General features: G+C 60.4%; 1 protein-coding gene across 5 annotated transcripts; it reads left to right on the forward strand.

The window, feature by feature from the left end:
• Positions 1 to 823: 823 nt before the first annotated feature.
• Positions 824 to 12,177, forward strand: NFE2L1 (NFE2 like bZIP transcription factor 1). 5 transcript variants are annotated; one of them, XM_072886121.1, is made up of 8 exons: positions 870 to 959; positions 1,421 to 1,548; positions 1,742 to 1,949; positions 2,359 to 2,870; positions 7,130 to 7,345; positions 7,966 to 8,055; positions 8,449 to 8,610; positions 8,981 to 12,177. In XM_072886121.1, the coding sequence occupies exons 4-8, from the start codon at positions 2,361 to 2,363 to the stop codon at positions 10,325 to 10,327; spliced, it is 2,325 nt and encodes a 774-aa protein (XP_072742222.1). In that variant the 5' UTR covers positions 870 to 959; positions 1,421 to 1,548; positions 1,742 to 1,949; positions 2,359 to 2,360; the 3' UTR covers positions 10,328 to 12,177. The 5 variants fall into 5 exon arrangements, with proteins under 5 accessions (XP_072742223.1, XP_072742222.1, XP_072742224.1 ...); XM_072886123.1 differs by having other exon boundaries at positions 1,760 to 1,949; XM_072886122.1 differs by lacking the exon at positions 1,421 to 1,548 and having other exon boundaries at positions 824 to 959.
• The last annotated feature ends 4,803 nt before the right edge of the window (positions 12,178 to 16,980 follow it).

Genomic DNA, 16,980 nt, shown 5'->3' on the forward strand with positions numbered 1-16,980 from the left:
GCAGGCGATGCCCTGGCTGCGCTCCCAGCCCCGCCACTGACTCACTGCAGGGCCTGAGGCGAAGCTCTGGGTTGGGCTTTGACTCAGTCCTTCCATCTGCAAGTGGCTCCGGCGGCTGCGTGGGGCCAGGGACCTGCGAGGGCCACGGGCGAGTGCGGGGCAGGGTCATGTTTAGACAGCCTTATCAGCCTGAGGGCCTGCAGCGGCGCAGGGGAGGCCCCTGGGCCGCTCTGCGGGGGTGAGCGAGGCCGGGGAGCCATCGCCCCGCCGCAGGCCCCGCTGTGGTGTGGCCCCAGAGGAGGCCCAGAGCCCCCTCTACCCCCAGGAGGTGTCCAGATTCGGGGCCCTGGGGCCATGGGGGACCCCCGGGGCGGTGCTGGGGCCTGCAGGGCGATGGAGGCTCCGCCATGGCGGCCCCAGGCCTCGCCCTGCGCTGGGGGCCTGGGGCGCCCGGTGCCATGGCAACAGTTGAGGGGCGAAGGGGCGGTGTCTCTGCGTCGTAGGGATTGGTGCGCGCCGCTGCCAGTCAAGCGACCAGACGGGCGGCTGGCTCCTGTGCGTCGTCTCATTGGCAGCTGCCGCTGTCGCTCGGCGGAGGCCTCGCGTTCCATTGGGCAGAGGCCTTGTCACTCAATCGCTGCGGGGGGCGGGTCGCGTTGTCCCGCTTCTCCTCTCCGATTGGCCCAGCGCGCGGCCGCCGGGCCAAGCACGGGGGCCAGCGGCGCCGTCCGCGCGCCGATTGGCCGCTCAGCCTGCCTATCCAGGCGGCGGCGGGGGCGGGAGCAACGCCTCACCGCCGCCTTCCATTGGGCCGCCCCTTCGTCCCGCCTCCCCTTCCCGGGCGCCGATTGGCGGCGGCGCAGCGCGAGGCGGGAGGGGGAGGTGGTTGGCCAGGGCGGGGAGCGGGAGCGGGGCCGGCGGCGGCGGGGCCGGGAGCGAGCGGCGGCGGCGGCGAGCGGGTAGCGGCGGGCGGCGGCGCGGAGGGGCGGGCAGAGGGGCCGGGGCCTCGGCCGCAGCAGCGTTGGCGGTGCGGGGGGTGCGGGCCGGGCCGGGCCGGGGGGCGGGCGGGCGGCGCTGAGGGGACGGCGAGGCCGCGCGGGGGGGCGGGTCACGAGGCGCGGGGGGGTCTTAAAGGGCCCGGGGCGGGGAGAGCAGGCGGGCGGGGGGAGCGGCACATGGCCCCGCCGTCCCTCGCTCGGCAGCGCTGGGACCCCCCCCGGGAGGGGAGAGCGGGCAGAGCCGGGGCCTGGCGGCTCCTCCTCCTCCTGGGCACCGGGAGCCGCCCCGCCGGGCTGGGGGCGGGCGGCCCGGGAAGACGGGCCGGGGCCGCGGCGGGAGGGGCGAGCCCGGGAGTCCTCGGTCGGGGCGCTGGCCAGGGTTGTTTTGCTGCCCGTGGAAAGCCCCTGACGGGTTTTTGTAGAGCCGCTGGAAACTGGGCTAAGGAGTGAAAGGGAGTCGGAGCTGGATTCCTTCAGAGAGAGGCGAAGTTGACGCACCAGCCTAAGAATAGCTCAGGGAGGGGAAGTATGGACAATATTGTCACCAAAGGTAACCGCCGCGGTGTGTGTTTCTGTGCCCGTGTCGTGTCAGGAAAATCAGCTTTCCGAGTGAAATTCGCTGGGCTTTTCAGGGGCCCGCGCGTGGGGAAGCCGCCGTTTCTCGCTGTAGTAGGTCCATGTGCAATGTTTAGGGTGGTGCCTCGTCGGCGCGTTATCGCGTTTGCTCTCTGGTTATATTTCAGCTGCTGATGAAATTGCAGCCAGCAGCGGAGGAGTCTTTGGACCTTCCCATGATCGGGACCTTTGACTCATAAAAGGCTCTTTCAAGAAGCTTCGCAGACCAGAAGAGGAGAAGAAAGAGCAGCCGGCTGTCGGGGGGAGCAGACCGTCCTGGAGCGTGGGGAATTGGGGGGGGCGAGAGGAAGTCGCTGTATGTGGAGTTTTTGGACAGTAAGTCACGTGGATTTTTACGTAGCTGCATGGTCTGTGTTCTAAAACAGCTCTGAAGAAGAGGAGAGGGCAAGAGAGGGTGGAGGCTGTCTTCTGGGGAGGGTTTGTTGCTTCTCGAGATTTAAATCTTTAATTGTGCTCCGCTGGTCAACCAGCGAGTTCCAGAATTTGAGAAGAAAAACGAAGTCATCCTGAACCCAAAGCCTTGCGTGTTCTTTAAACTTTTATCCTGTTGTTTAGTGAAAACCTGAACGCCGAAGTCATTGCTTTATTTTGTTTGTTTGAAAGTGGGGCAGAGGCAAGAAACCCAACCAACCTGTTGTGTGGAGAATTCATCTGACGCTGGGTTTGGTGGTTGTTTTTTTTTAATTCCCAAACCCTCTACCTGTTTTCTTTTCTCCTCTGCCAGAAATGCTTTCTCTGAAGAAATACTTCACCGAAGGCCTCATCCAGTTCACCATTCTGCTCAGCTTGATCGGCGTTCGCGTGGACGTGGACACCTACCTGAACTCGCAGCTCCCCCCTCTCCGGGAGATCATTCTTGGCCAGAGCTCCGCTTACACCCAGACCCAGTTTCACAACCTGCGTAACACCTTGGATGGATATGGCATCCACCCAAAAAGCGTAGACCTGGACTATTACTTCACCGCTCGCAGGCTGCTCAGCCAAGTGAGGGCCCTGGACAGGTTTCAGGTGCCCACCACAGAAGTCAACGCCTGGTTAGTGCACCGAGACCCCGAAGGCTCCGTGTCCGGTAGCCAGCCCAGCGCCGGCATCGCCCTAGAGAATGGCAGCGGCCTGCAGGATGGGAGCAATCCCGACAACGGGGTGAGGGAGAGCGGAGCGGAGCAGGGCTTTGGGGAAGAACTGGAAGATTTGGGAGCGGTGGCTGCCCCGGTGAATGGAGACCTGACCAAAGAGGTAGGCAGGACCTTCTTTTGCCTGTGCTGGGGGGGGAAAGGGAGCCCCTGGGGGGGCTCTTGCCCTCTGGTATCCGGCCGAGCGAGCGGTACTCTGTACGTTGTGGGTGTTTAGCATTTGGGAAAAGTGGGTCTCTGCTTGGGAATGGTGTAATACTCAATTACGGTTCAGTTAGAGGGCTCCAGCTGCGTGCACGGGGTAGCTTTTCCTTTTTGTTTGTTTTATTCTTGGTCTGAAAGTAATAGTAAAAGGAAAGGGAAAGGGTTGGGGTCAGCGTTTCAACCTGTGCGCATAGCTTTGTGTTGTGAAACCGATAAAACGAGGCTGGGAAATAAACAGGGGCATTGGGTAACAGCCTCATCCCAGGTGTTGAGCGGGTGGTTGGGTTACTTGGCCCTGGAGTTCATCCAGTGGCAATGTTTGTTGCTTGGTTTTCATCACAGACGGGCGGGGAGAGGTGAACTGGAAAGCGGTTTATTTTTTCTGTCTGAGCGCAACCTTTCGGAGGCTGTGATGCAATGCTGGTCCCCGGGAGCTGCTGCTCTTTTTCCTTTTTGGCACCGCTCTCTTTGTCACGGCATGTTCAGCGTCTCCCTGGCCGTGGTGTGGGGGATGTTAGCGTCAATTTGCGGCGTCGGGTCCTTCCAGTGTCGCTCTTGCGTCTTGTAAATTGTGCCTCGGACGAGCTGCTGAGGTGTCTGGGCATGGGGAGAGCCGAATTCAACTGCTGCCACCCCTGTCCCCTGCAGCGAGGGGTGGGCAGCTTTGCAGGCAGCTGTCGCGGATGCCTGGGGCTTTTGTCATGTGGCTTCGGCGCAGCAGCGGGCAGGGAATCGAGTGAGGAAAGCGGTGTGAACGCGTGCATGCCGGAGAGACAAAGGTGACGATTGTTTCGGGTCTGGTATTGATGGCTAAGCAGCGGGATGGTGCCTCGGCTGTACCTGCGGGCAGCTTTCACCTGCCCGCGGGGATCTCCTGGCTCCGGAGGCGTTCGGGCTGCGGGACTGAGGGTGAAAACCTCGCTCTGGCTTTGCAACTGGCGACCTTGGAGGTGTCAATGAGAGGAGCTTCGGTCGGAGGGTCGCAGAACGCAAGGCAAACGTTCACACGTTCAGCTGCTTCCCTGATAATTGAGAGAGGTAATTCCCCGTCTTGGGAACGGGGAAGAATTTAATGAAATGCCTTGTACGAGGTCACGTGCAGCCTGTGGAAGACTTCGCTGTCCTTCCCCAAGTCTGGTGTTCTTGGCTGAGGGCGTTGGGGCTGGGGAGCCTTTCAAGTGCAGGATAGGGAAACCGGGAGCAGATTTTAGAGAGAAATGCTGCAGAGTTGAGTGGCGAGAGGCCGATAACCCTGCTGTTTTCCAGAGGCCTGTTTATTTCTGTCTTAAAACACAATCCAGCATTAGATGCCTTTCCTGCGAGCCGCCCGTGCGCGGGGTGCAGCTGCAGACCCGGCCAGCTCGGGCTGGACTTGCCGGGAGTGACTTCCCCGGCCACTCTGGGTGATGCCGGGTGGGAAGCACGCTCCTCCGCGCTGCAGTTCCACTCCGGTCGCCCCTTTAGGGAAGGGTGGGGAGATCTGGGTCTACACCTTCCCCCATCCCGGGTGTTCAGGCGTCCGTGCTCTTCCTCGTGTCTCTATTTTCCATCTTCCCCCCCCAAAGCCTGGCTTGGATAGGAGGGGAGGGTGTTATTGCACCTGCAAGGTGTGCTGCGCTGCCAGGGGCACAGCGCCTGGGCACCCAGCGCCAGGAAATCCCGTCTGCCGAGCCCGCCTCGCACACCCACGTCACACCGTCACACCGTCACATCGTCACACCGCCCTCTCTTCCCCCCGGGCCAGCAAGACCGTACTTGCTGCTGGTGTGATGCTTCAAAGCACTGAGTCTTATTTCAAAGCGTTACCCCAGTGGGGTTTGGTTTTTTTGGGGGTGGGGTTTTTTTGGTTTTTTGGTTTTTTTTTTTGGTGTCTTTGTCTGGAACCTCGCTTCCCCGGCAGCCGCCCAGCCTTTCCGACGGGAATATCGTGGGAGCTATGCAGCTCCCAGCAGATGCTGCCTCTGGAAGGCACCTGCAGGGCTCGATCCTTCCCCCCCCTCCCCACGTTCGTTAGGTGGACGATGATGAGATGCAGATGGGGCTTTAGGTTTAAATTTTTCCATGACTTTTTTTTTTTTTCACTGGCACTTAAAATATTGCGACTCCCCGCGGGTCGTGTGGGCCGGGCACGACCTTGCTCGGGGAATAACGGCTGTTATTAATAATTTTAGGAGCTGGAGCTCGCCCTTGGGTGCGGTGCGGGGCTCTTGGGCTTTGCAGCTTGGGCGGGGGCTGCAGCGGGTGCTGGCCAACAGCTTGGGGATCATCCAAAACAGGGAATTCAATTTTTTTTTTTTTTTTTAAAATCCCGGGGGTGCCCACTCCTTGTTAACCTAAAGACAAAGCGAGGTTTAATCCCGAGTACTTTCCTCTGCAGCATTGGGGGTGGGGAAGGCGGGAGGCACCGCTTGCCCTGTGCCGTTTCCACAACACGAGGATAAAAATACGCGGCCATCAGACATGTGATGAGCTGCTGGTGCTCAGCCTTGTCCCTGGCTGACAAAGCCCCCCCCCCCCCCAGCCGGGATGGGGGGGATCTCCTTACACTTGGCCCTGCCTCTCCACAGCCGTGGTTACCACTCGCTCCCGGGGCGGGCCGTGCCCCTTGTGAGGGTCTGGGGGGCGAGGAGCAAGCGGGGGCTTTGCCCCTGGGTTGTACTGGGGGGGGGAATCGACCCCTCCGGGCCGGGGTCTCCCGGGGGAGGGAGCCAAGGTCACCCCGGCCTGCCCTGCCTGCCTTCCCTCCCTCCCTCCTCGGGGGAGCCCAGCCGGGCCCCGGGCCGAGCCCCCCCCGGCGGTGCGGGCCGGCGCGGTGCAGGGCGAGGCCGGGCCCGGGGGGGGGTGTGGGGCGGCGGCCCCGCTGCGCCAGGGCGGGGGAGCGGCCCGGTGGGCGCCGCGCGGCCGTTCCGCCGCCGCCCATTGGCCGAGGCGGCGGCCCCCGCCGGCGTGGATTGGTCGGGGCGGCGGCCCCCGGCGACGCGGATTGGCGGCGGCCGCCGCCCGGGTGCGGGGCGGGGCTTGGCGGCCCATTGGCGGGGGGGGGCGGGGCCCGGCGGGGCCGCAGCCCGGCGGGGCGGGGGTGGGGGCGGGGCTTGGCGGCCGCCGCAGCCAAGGTAACGGCGGGGGGGGGGGGCGGGCGGGGCGCGCCGCAGCCCGGCCCGGGCAGGGCGGCGGGAGCCGAGCCCAGCCGAGCCCGGCCCAGCCCGGCCCAGCCGCGCGGGGGGCACCGCCGCCGCCGTCGCACGGGGGGCGGGGGCGGCTCCTGCTGCCGCAGCAGCGGGGCCGCGGGCACCTGTGGCCGGTGGGGCGGAGCGGAGCGGAGCGCGGCTCCCCAGCCGCCCCGGCCGGCGATGCGTGCGCGGCGCCGCGCCCCGGCCAGCCCGCCCTGCCGCCTCCCCCCCCTCCCCCGGGGACCATGATCGGTGTGCGCCGCGGCCCGGGCGGCAGCTGGGGACATGAGAAAGGTACCGGGGCCGCTGCGGGGAGGGAGTGCGGGCGGGCGGCCGCTCCCCGGTGCCTCGGGGATGCTGCCGGCCCGGCGGCGGCGGCGGCGGCGGCGGGGCAGGGTGCGGGGGGACCCGGGGGAGGCGCGGCGCGGCGGCGCAGGCTGCCGGAGGCGGGGGCTGCGGGGCGGGGGCCGGCGGGCTCGGGCGCAGGGCAGGCTCCGTGGCCGGGGGAGGGCGGCGGGGGTGCCCGGGGGGCTGCGGGCAGCCCGGCGGCGGCGGCGGCGGCGGCTCAAGTTGCATCAGGTGGGTGGGTGGAAATGCGGGGATTTTCCTGCCGGCGCACCCCACCCCTTATGCAAATGGCCGGGATGGCACCACGGGCTGATGCAAGGCGGCCACGGCGCAGCCACCGCCGCGACGTGGGCCCGGCCGGCCCCAGCCGCCTCTCCCGGCGGCGGGCGGGCGGCCATGGGCGGCGAGGAGGGGAGGGCCGGCCTCACCCGCCATGCAGAGCCCGCAGAGCCGCTCTCGGGGAGCCCGGGAGGCAGAACCGCCCCGGGCCGCCGAGGGACGGCGGGCGGAGGAGAGGGGTGCCCGGCGGGTGGGCTGCGGGTCAGGCCCGGGGGTGGGTGGGTGGGGGGGGGGTCCCTTGGGAGGGGCCGGTGGGTGAGGACCCTGCCCAGGGCTGAAGGAAATCTGGTCTGTCTTTCAGGACATCGATTTGATTGACATCCTGTGGAGACAGGATATTGATCTCGGCGCTGGGCGAGAGATTTTTGACTACAGCCACCGGCAGAAAGAGAGCGAAGTGGACAAAGAGCTGAGCGATGGGAGGGAGCGCGGGGACAGCTGGAGGAGCGGAGGGAATGAGATCTTGGATAGAAACCTACTAGTTGATGGAGAGACCGGGGAGAGTTTCCCTGCGCAGGTAACACCCCTGGGCCGTCGGGCTGGGGTCTGCGCCCGCGGTGATGCAGCGCGCCGGGGGTCCGTGCTTCCGCCGAGGTGGAGGGGAGGCGAGGGGCCCGCCGGCCGGCTGTCGGGGCGAGCGGCATCGCGTGTGACTTTCACTGGGTATCTGCTGAGCCGCGGGATAAGGGTTTGCCCGGGCGGACGAGAGGATTTCATGCTGGGGAAGCGCAGGCTGCCTGCCGGGCCGGGGAGCCGCAGCGAGGCGGGCAGGGTAATGGCCGTGTCGCCGTCGGCAGGACGCTAGGACGAGGGTGGCTGGTTCTTGCTGTGCCTTTCGGTTGTCTGGCGGAGGCGGTGGCGCAGGTAGGCGCAGAGTCCCCTCCAGCCTGTAGCCGAGTCCTTGCGCTGGCAGGAGGTGAGGCTCGCTGGGAGCAGAGGCAGCACGTTTCCTTTCCCCGCTGCGCTCGGGGGGCTGCTCTGACGCTCTCCGGAGCAGGAGGATGGAGTCTGCGAAGCACTGGGTGGGGCCTCTGGCTCTTTTTGGATGCGCTGTAATAAAGCCCTTGCTGTAAGGAGCTCGTTTCTCATCACCACCTCCCTAATCCCAGGGCTACGATTCCTTGTGTTTTACATCAGGTGCCCGGTGCGGAGGATCAGACAGCCCTGTCCCTGGAGGAGTGCCTTAGGCTGTTGGAGGCCACCTTCCCTTTTGGGGAGAATTCGGAGGTGAGTGGATGGGGGTGATGGCTTCTGCCGCTCGCCGGATCCGGAGGCAGCGGCGGCTCTCCTTCGCTCGCTCGCCGGGGTTTCGGTGCCTCTTATACCCCTAACCCAGACCGCAGAACCGGGAGTAAATTGGGTTAGCCTGCTTAAGGAGGCTCCAGGCATCGTGCCTGCGAAACAAGCAGTGTGGGGGGGTGGGTGGTGGTCACAATTAATTAAAGACTTCTGGCTTTGCTTCTAATTAGTTCATAGTGAACTGTGGAGGAATAACTGCAACCAGTTTGCTTTGAACAAAGGAGAAGCGATTGCCCACGCGGAAGTGGAAGGGCATTCGGGATTGCTGGCTCCTTGGCCGCAGCTGATCAGCCGGGGACTGACTCTGCCTCACGTGGTTAGTTTCCAGCTGCGGATGTCTCCACCCTGAGCGAAGCCGTGCCCAGCGAGAGCAGGTCCGCGGGCATCCAGACCAGCCTGCTGTCTCCTCTCCTCACAGAGACCGAGTCGCCCTTCGATCTGGAGCAGCAGTGGCAGGACCTCATGTCTATCATGGAAATGCAGGTGAGCTCGAAGGTGGGGGGGGGCTGTGGGAAAGCGTTTGCCCCTCCAGGAGCGTGTTGCTCTTCCGTTGAATTGAAGTTTGATGGCTGTCCCAAGCAACCGATTCCTGGACAATCGCGGTCTGGGGTTGGTCGCAGCTGCTTTGGTTTTCTCCCAGCCCGTGCGGTGACGCTGTGCCGCCCGTGTGGCAGTTGGTGCTGCTGTCTTAACCCTCCTGCAGCCGGCGGATGATGCTGGGCCGCTGGAGAGAGCCCCTTCCGTGGGATCTAGAAGCATTGTCCTGTCTCTTTTTGGCCGGGAGCGAAGGGCACTGAGGAAAGGCAGGGCTCAAGCGCGGCTCGTTTACTGAGCTGTTTCGCATCTCTTCCAGGCTATGGAAGTGAACAACACAACCGCAGAAACCCTGTACAACGGCACGAGCGGAGACCTGCTGACTTCTAACTACAGCCTCGCTCCGAACACTCCCATCAATCAGAATGTCAGCCTGCATCAGGCCTCTCTGGGTAGCTGCTCACAGGACTTCTCCCTCTTCAGCTCAGAAATCGAAAGCCCCTCCATGGCTGGCAGCTCGGCCCTGCTCCAGCTGGCGCCGGACAACTCCACCGGCCTCAACACCACCTTCGGCTCCACCAACTTGAGCGGCATCTTCTTCCCTCCGCAGCTGAACAGCACAGTCAACGAGACGGCTGGCCCCGAGCTGCCAGACCCGCTGGGTGGTCTTCTAGACGAAGCCATGCTTGATGAGATCAGCTTGATGGACTTGGCGATTGAAGAAGGTTTCAACCCAGTGCAGGCCTCGCAGCTGGAAGAGGAGTTTGATTCTGACTCAGGTCTTTCTCTGGATTCCGGCCACAGTCCTGCTTCTCTGAGCAGCTCAGAAGCCTCCTCTTCTTCCTCCTCCTCCTCCTCCTCCTCCTCCTCTTCCTCCTCATCCTCTTCCTCCTCCTCGTTTTCTGAGGAAGGAGCTGTTGGCTACAGCTCAGACTCTGAAAACGTGGACTTTGAAGAAGCGGAAGGGGCAGTTGGATACCAGCCAGAGTACAGCAAGTTCTGCCGCATGAGCTACCAGGACCCGTCGCAGCTCCATTACTTGCCTTACCTGGAGCACGTTGGCCACAACCACACCTATAACATGGCGCCGGGGGCCCTGGATCCCGAGGAGCCCAAGCTGCCCAGCACGGGGAAGAAGAGCAGCAAGGAGAAGCCGTCCGAGTTCCTGGATAAGCAGATGAGCAGGGACGAGCATCGAGCCAGAGCCATGAAGATCCCCTTCACCAACGACAAGATCATCAACCTGCCCGTGGAGGAGTTCAACGAGCTCCTCTCCAAGTACCAGCTCAGCGAGGCGCAGCTGAGCCTGATCCGCGACATCAGGAGGCGAGGCAAGAACAAGATGGCTGCCCAGAACTGCCGCAAGAGGAAACTGGACACCATCCTGAACTTGGAACGGGACGTCGAGGACTTGCAACGGGACAAGTCCAAACTGCTCAGGGAGAAGGTGGAATTCCTCAAATCCATCCGCCAGATGAAGCAAAAGGTGCAGAACCTCTACCAGGAAGTGTTCGGCCGCCTGCGGGACGAGAACGGCCAGCCCTACTCCCCCAGCCAGTACGCCCTGCAGTACGCCAGCGACGGCAGCGTCATTTTGATACCTCGCGCCGTGGCTGACCAGCAGGCCCGGCGGCAGGAGCGGAAACAGAAGGACAGGAGGAAGTGAAGGGACGGCGACGCGGGAGGAGTGGGACACTCGCTCAAGTGAGAACTGGAGAAGGGCTGAGCCTGGAAGTACTTAGAGGAACTTTCATGCCTTCTTATCCGATATATCTTCTCAAAAAAAACGTGACTGCTGCCGGTCAGTGTACGGGAGAGACTGCGGGACCTGCAGGCTGAGTTTTGAGGGCTCCCTGCGGGGAGGGACGGGGAGGAGCGGACCCTGCACTGGCGAGCCCGGCGCCTTCCACAACCTGGAATCCTTTGAGCGCAGGAAACGAGCTGGCATCACTGGTGGTGACATTGGCAGAGGTGGAAAAACTACTGTTAGGAACTGGCTTTAAATAAGAAAAGAGATTTAAGCAAATGAACTTAAAACAAGTTATAGGAGAGACATTTTTCTGAACTTCCAAAGTTCTGTGATTTCAGGTAGTTGGTTTTTTTTTTCTTTTTTTTTCTTTTTTTTTTTTCTCCCTTTTCCTGAACCAGTTTTGACATCGGTGTGTGTGATTCAATCTGACTTAATTCCAGATTAACCAACATCCCTTCCTAGATCAGACCAGTGCACACATGGAAACACAAGTGGTGTGACTTCCATTAACCCTTTCCAGTCTGAGGAAGCTCAGAGGGGGCTCGGGGGAGAACCGTTACTGTACGTGTGGAGGAGCTGTGATGCCCCGGGGGGGACAGGTAGAGCTTTAGGATTTGGGGGGGCGGGGAGGGTGTGTGGGTGTGGAACTGGAGAGGGTTAACAGAACCAGTGCGATACGCGTCCCCCACCACGCTCGGAGCACGTCACTGCCGCCGAGCCAGCGCCGTGCTGGGACGCTGGGACGGCACACGCAGCAGCCTGCATGCAAACGCTGTCTTCTCCCGCTGACTGGCTGGGGAACCGCTTGGGGAGGAAGGCGGGGAGGGTCGTTGGGTCCCCCCCGGTCAGCGTACAGCACAAGGGGAGCGGAGGGTTCCCACCCCAGGCCGTGGGCTTGTCACTTATAGAAATTAGACGGCTGTTAGGATTCCTGTTTTTTAACCGCGCTTTGATTTTTTAGGGCTTCAGCCCTGGTTTTCCCTATAGGGTCTAGAGTGCTTGTGTTGAGTAAAAGGGAGAAGCCCAAACGTTCAAAGCTGCTAAATGTTCTCTTTGCCATAAAGATTCAGTGTAACCGTGTGATCACATTATAGGATTCTCTTCTGTCCCTAGGTGTTGGTCTGACTTCCTTTGTTTTCAGGAGGGGGGTGGGGGTAGTGCCTTGATCACTGTCCGTCTCCACCACGGAGACGATCCTAGAAGCTGTATTTACAATATAGCACAGCTGGGAGTGTACTGACTTTACCAGCAACTGAAAAAGCTTAAAAATGGCTTTTCCTAGCCAGTCCTGTGCATGTGATACGGGGTGAGGGTGGCGCGTCAGAGGGAAGACTCGGGGTGGTAACTCAAGGGAAGGAAACCTGGTAATGTAGGAGGGAGGCCTGGAGCAGCCCGTGGCGTTGCCGAGAGGGAAGATGTCTGGCCGTGGGCACGTTTTCCAGGCTACAGGGAAAGTAGTTGGATCTCGGAGCGCATTGCGGGGTGTTCGGTGCGTTTGCCGCGGCCCCGAGCAGCGCGAGACGGACTCGCCGAGACCCCGGTGGGCTCCCCCATCCCCGACTCCTGAGATTCAATTGCTTTACTTACGCACGAGACGAAGCACAAGTGGTGGAGATGTGGGTGTGGGGAGGTTGGAAGGGAGCCCTGCGCGTATGTTTTAAATTATTTTCCTCTTAGAAACTTTATTTTAATGATCTGTGACCTGTCAGGGAAAGAAGAGAGATTGTGTGAGCACAGGACAAAAATAAAACGGCTTATTCACTGTACGAGCATTTGTTTCGTGGATTTTTTTTTTTTTATTTTTGTAAAAGATGAAGCATGTCAGGGAAACAAAACAGCCTCTTCTTGTGGGTCCTTCTCACCCACGGTGGCTCCTGGCTCTCCTCTGCTGTGCCGAGCTTGGAGCAGGTCTGGTTTGCCTCCAGCGATGGTCTAAGGAGGGAGTCGCTGTCGTCTCGGCCTGCAGGTAACAACCTCGGAGGGGAGGAAAATGAAAGGCTCCTCATCTGTGGGAAACAGTCAGCTCTGGCTCGGCTGCCTTTTTCCTTACTTCACAACAGTATCTTCTTAAAGAAAAGCCGAGGAAAAGTGTGTTTCTGGTTAAATTCGCAGCTGCGTGGAGCAAGTTGTGGGTCCCTCGGCCAAAGCCACCAAAGCTGCTGTAGTTCAAAGGCCGGGGCCCGGCTGGGCGCAGCGTGTGGCCACGGGTCGGAGCTGCCTTGGCACAGCCCGATCCCCCTCCTCGGCGCTTCGACTCCTGGAGCCGGAGCGCGGTGTCCTTTCCTGGTGGGTGAGCAAACGGCGTCGGCGCAGCTCGAAACCTCCCTTCCCTCTTGCAGCTCCAGCCAGCGCTGCTGCTGTTACACAAGCCCCACCTTCCCCACAGGTTTTGGCTGTAGCGTTGGTTACGGAGCCAAAGTTTATTCAATCACGAGTGTATTTATATCAGGCTCTGCAGGCCGGCTCCTGCCTCGTCTCCCTCCCTGCGGGACAAAGCCCAGGCAGGCCCGGCAGGAGCGAGGAGACTGAGCCCTTCGTCTCGGTGCCCGGAGGAATAAACGTTTCCAGCACCTCGGTCCTGCCGCGGAGCTGACGGCGGGGCATTGCTGACCCCTCGGCTCAGCTTTTCCCTGCGCCACGGCTGTCCCCACCTCGCTGCCTTTTGGGCTGGTGGCGGGGGGAAGGTCTGGCTGCGAGCCGGACGGCAGCTGCCAGGCCAGCGCTGACTCCAGCCCCTGGTTTTGCAGCCTGTTCCCCAGGCAGGGCTCAGCAGAGCTCGGTTCGCATCCAGCTGGGCTCAAGGGCAGGCCCTGACTTTGCTGCTCTTTTGTGTGAGGGATTGCGGGCTGCCGGGGTGCAGGCAGAGCTGCGGGCGCAGGCAGCGTGGCTGGACAGACACCAGGGAGCAGCACGGGGAGGGGGACAGGCTGCTCTGGAGCCAGGCTGCTCCCCAAAGCCTCCCGCTTAGGCCAGGCAGGAACCCAGGCCCTGCGGAAGAGACCACGGCGGAGCTCGGATGAAACGAACTGGGGACGGAAAACCTGCTCCTGGGAACTGCTGATGCACCAGCAAGAGACTGGGCTGGTGCCGAACCGCTGCGCTTAAAAGAAGTATTTTGAGATGCCTGCCTCGTGGCTCAGCACCCTCTCATCTCTCCATATTTTTTAGTTATAGATGCCTTTAAGGCTTTAATACCCACCGCCTTATTGGCATTGCTGCTTGTAGGTGCCGTCTTTTCTCATCTGGTGTCATTATTACGTAGCAGTTCCCGCACCCCTACGTCAAGTATGAACCAAACAGAGCCTATCAATAAAAGCCAGGACGCCTGGGTGAGATGCCGCTTTGCGGGCACCAAAGCCTTGTGTCCAGCAGCCTCAGACACCTCCCTTGGCCAGACCCAACCAGAAGAGCAAGCAGAAAGTGCGCGGCCAGCCCCGCTCTGCTCCCCGACAGTTTTCCAACCTCTCCTTATGGGACGGGAAGAGTTCATCTACTCCTGCTGCCGGAGTTGAGCCCAGGCCAGCTCTACGCACGGCAACAGCTCAGCCGAGGGGAACACGAAGCATTAAAAGACACACTCTGAGGTGCTTCCCGTCTCTCTTCCTGGGCTCTAGGGTATTTATTTCAGATATTCCTTCAGGGGCTGTTTTAGAATGTAATACCGGCTTGCAAAAAAACCCGCACGGATTTCCCCCCGCCCCGGTGATGCTGTGAGAAGGTCACAGCCTCCCAGTGGGGTTGCTGACCGGAGAAGGGAAGGGGGCTCAGCAAGCGCACGGACACAGGAGGGGAGGACGCATCGCTCTACCCAGTTTCTCGTCTCCCTTTGCCGCCTCTCCCCTGCAGAACGGGACCTTTTACTTTACGTCTCCATTCCTACGCTCACGCGTGTCCTTGCTCATGCACAAACATACCAGCAAAGCCCCATCTCCCTGTCGGGAGGCTACAGGTGAGCAAAGTGCTGTTCCCCAGCCTCCAGTACGGCTTCAGAGCAGCAAGCTCAGGCTGAGAACACGCCTGACAAAATCCATTCCCCTCTGGCTCCCTGCCTGTGCCCATCACATCCCATGCGGGGCAGCTGGGCACCGGCCTTTTGCGGGTAGCGAGGAGGGGCAGGCGAGACAGGAGCTTAACCAGCTCCTTACCTCCACTGCTGTCACTCGCACGTCACGCCACGTGCTGTCAGAGGCGCAGGCTGCCTGCCAGCCCATAATCAGGTGAAGCGCAGACCTTTCATTTTCCAAAGCAGGAAGCAACTAGCCACCAGCGGGGCCTCGTGCCTCTGATCTCGGCGAGAGCCATGGCTCAGCGGCCCTTTTAACCAGAGCCCGGCTGCCGCCCAAGCCCTCAGCGCGGCAGTCGGGCAGCCCTGCACCGGCACGCCTGCGGCCCAGGTTTCTGCCAGCCTCCGCTGCGGTGCCGGGGGACGGAGGAGCTGCCTCTGCCCTTCCCTGCCCCGCTTCTGGCAGCCCAGGGCAGCAGCGATCCCGGGGAAGCCCACCTCACCATCGCCCACAGATCTCTGAGCACATTACAAAGGTGGTGAGACTATTTTCCTGTGCCTCAGTTTCTCAAGAGGTGACCCATCCCGCTTACACAGTGCCACAGCCAGAGACAACCGGTACTCAGAGATCTGGTGCCCGCCCGCCCTGCCTGCAGCTCACGCCAGAGCCGGAGCCCCACGTACTCGGTGCGGCTGCAGACCCACCCCCGGGATGGAGCAACGTGCATCTTCCAGCTACCTGCTGCGATCGATCGCCCCAGAGCCTCCCCAGGGAACTGCAGCCTTCTTCCCGTTCAATTAAGTGGACGTTACCCCTTCCATCTCTAGTGATTAATACAGGTTTAATTGCTGCTTCTGCTGGCTGCTGGGGCAGGGCAGACATTTCACCGTCCCGCCGGGTATAGGCTGCGCTGTTGCGAATAACCTGGATTTCAACTGGCTGCGTAGTTTTGCAGCCCTGAATGCCAGTGAGGGGCTGGCGGAGCCCCTGTTCAGCCCTGACCACCACCCAAAACCTCCCTGCTCCATCCTGCACCCCGTAAACACTGGAAACCTCTGAGCCAGGACCATAATCCTCCTCCCAGGAACGCTTCAGCCCGCTCTGCTGTCCGTACTACTGCATGGAGTGTCAGGGGGTCTCAGAGGAGGATGGGTCAGCTCTTCTCCATGCACAAGAGCTTGTGGCCTTCAGCACGCCCATACCAAGAATAAAGTGAGGCCATCTCCATCTTCAGCCAAACAGTCACCAAAACCACAGCCAGAGCTTTAAAAACCCATGCGTAAATGCAAAGTGATGAAGTCTGCTCAACATTCAGAAGAGAATTGAAGTAAAAGTCACTTACCCCACCTCTGGTGCCGGATGCTGGCTAGGAACACACGCAGCGCACGGTCCCGGCTCAAGCAGCATCTTGCTACATCAAACGAGGTCCCAAATCATAGCTAGTCCTCTTGTCTCCAGGGGCGAGACTCGACTCAGGCCTCTAGACACTAACCTCTACGACACTTCTCTTCTCCAGATGGAAGTCAACATAAATCAGAACCTGCTGTCAGCTGCTCCAAAGCTCCTGCTGCTGTTGACACCCAGATCGGAGCCACGGGCTAACCTGGGCTGCATCAGAGCTAACCTTGCTCAGAGAGAACCGCAACCGCAGGCTAACTTCCCTCCGTGACCTGCTCTATACCTTGTCACTCATCTCATGCACAAAGAGCTGGAGGAAGGAGCAAGGTAGAGAAGAAAAAAATCAGGATTATAAATCTAAAATTTTATTGAGACAAAAAACTGAGAGAGCTTGGTATGAAGTTAAAATCCAAACACGTACTTTACATTTAAACAACGTTTTCACAGAAAGCTAAACACATGCTTTTAAAAAAAGGTTTGTACAATGCAAATCTAGATACATACCACCCTACAAGGAGGTGCCAGGAGTCTGGTGGGGCTCATGACTCCAGACATTAAATAGTTCAGTATTTGTAATAAATCTGATTAAAAAAAAAAAAACCTCAGAAGATTCAGGGTAACACATCCAGCTCCAGCACCAACGCCTGGCCTCCTACAAACAATCACTTGTTATGGGAGAATATGGAATTGATTTTTTTTTTTGTGCTGCTGTTGATTTCCTCTCCCTCCCACAACCAAAGGGCTCCCAACACTGCTGGCTGGACAGTCAAATTAAGGTGAGAAAAGGAACAAGTAGTCAGAACTCTCTCTCCCCCCCAATTTTGAGAAATAGCACCTTGTAACGGAAAGAAGGGTAGAAAGGCTTTTAAAGGGTTAAAATCCATTCCCGCCCCGCACCCCACCCTCCCACATACAATGCATGTGTCAGTAACTGGCAGTTCTGCTTCAGGACAATACGAATCACAAGTTTGCATTTTCACAAGTCTCCCCTCACACCTCCCTCTCCCCCCGCCCCCCCCCTAAAAATTGCTCGCAGGGTTTTGAGGATCTTGGCTCCAGAGATTTGGACATTCACAGTTTCAGTCTCATGTCAGTGTCCCTGTCTCCCTAGTTCTGTCATCAATACTGGGCTCTTCCCCGCACCCCCCTTTTTTTTTTCTTTTCTGA

Source organism: Ciconia boyciana, chromosome 22, assembly GCF_034638445.1.
Source record: "Ciconia boyciana chromosome 22, ASM3463844v1, whole genome shotgun sequence".
Lineage (NCBI taxonomy): Eukaryota > Metazoa > Chordata > Aves > Ciconiiformes > Ciconiidae > Ciconia > Ciconia boyciana.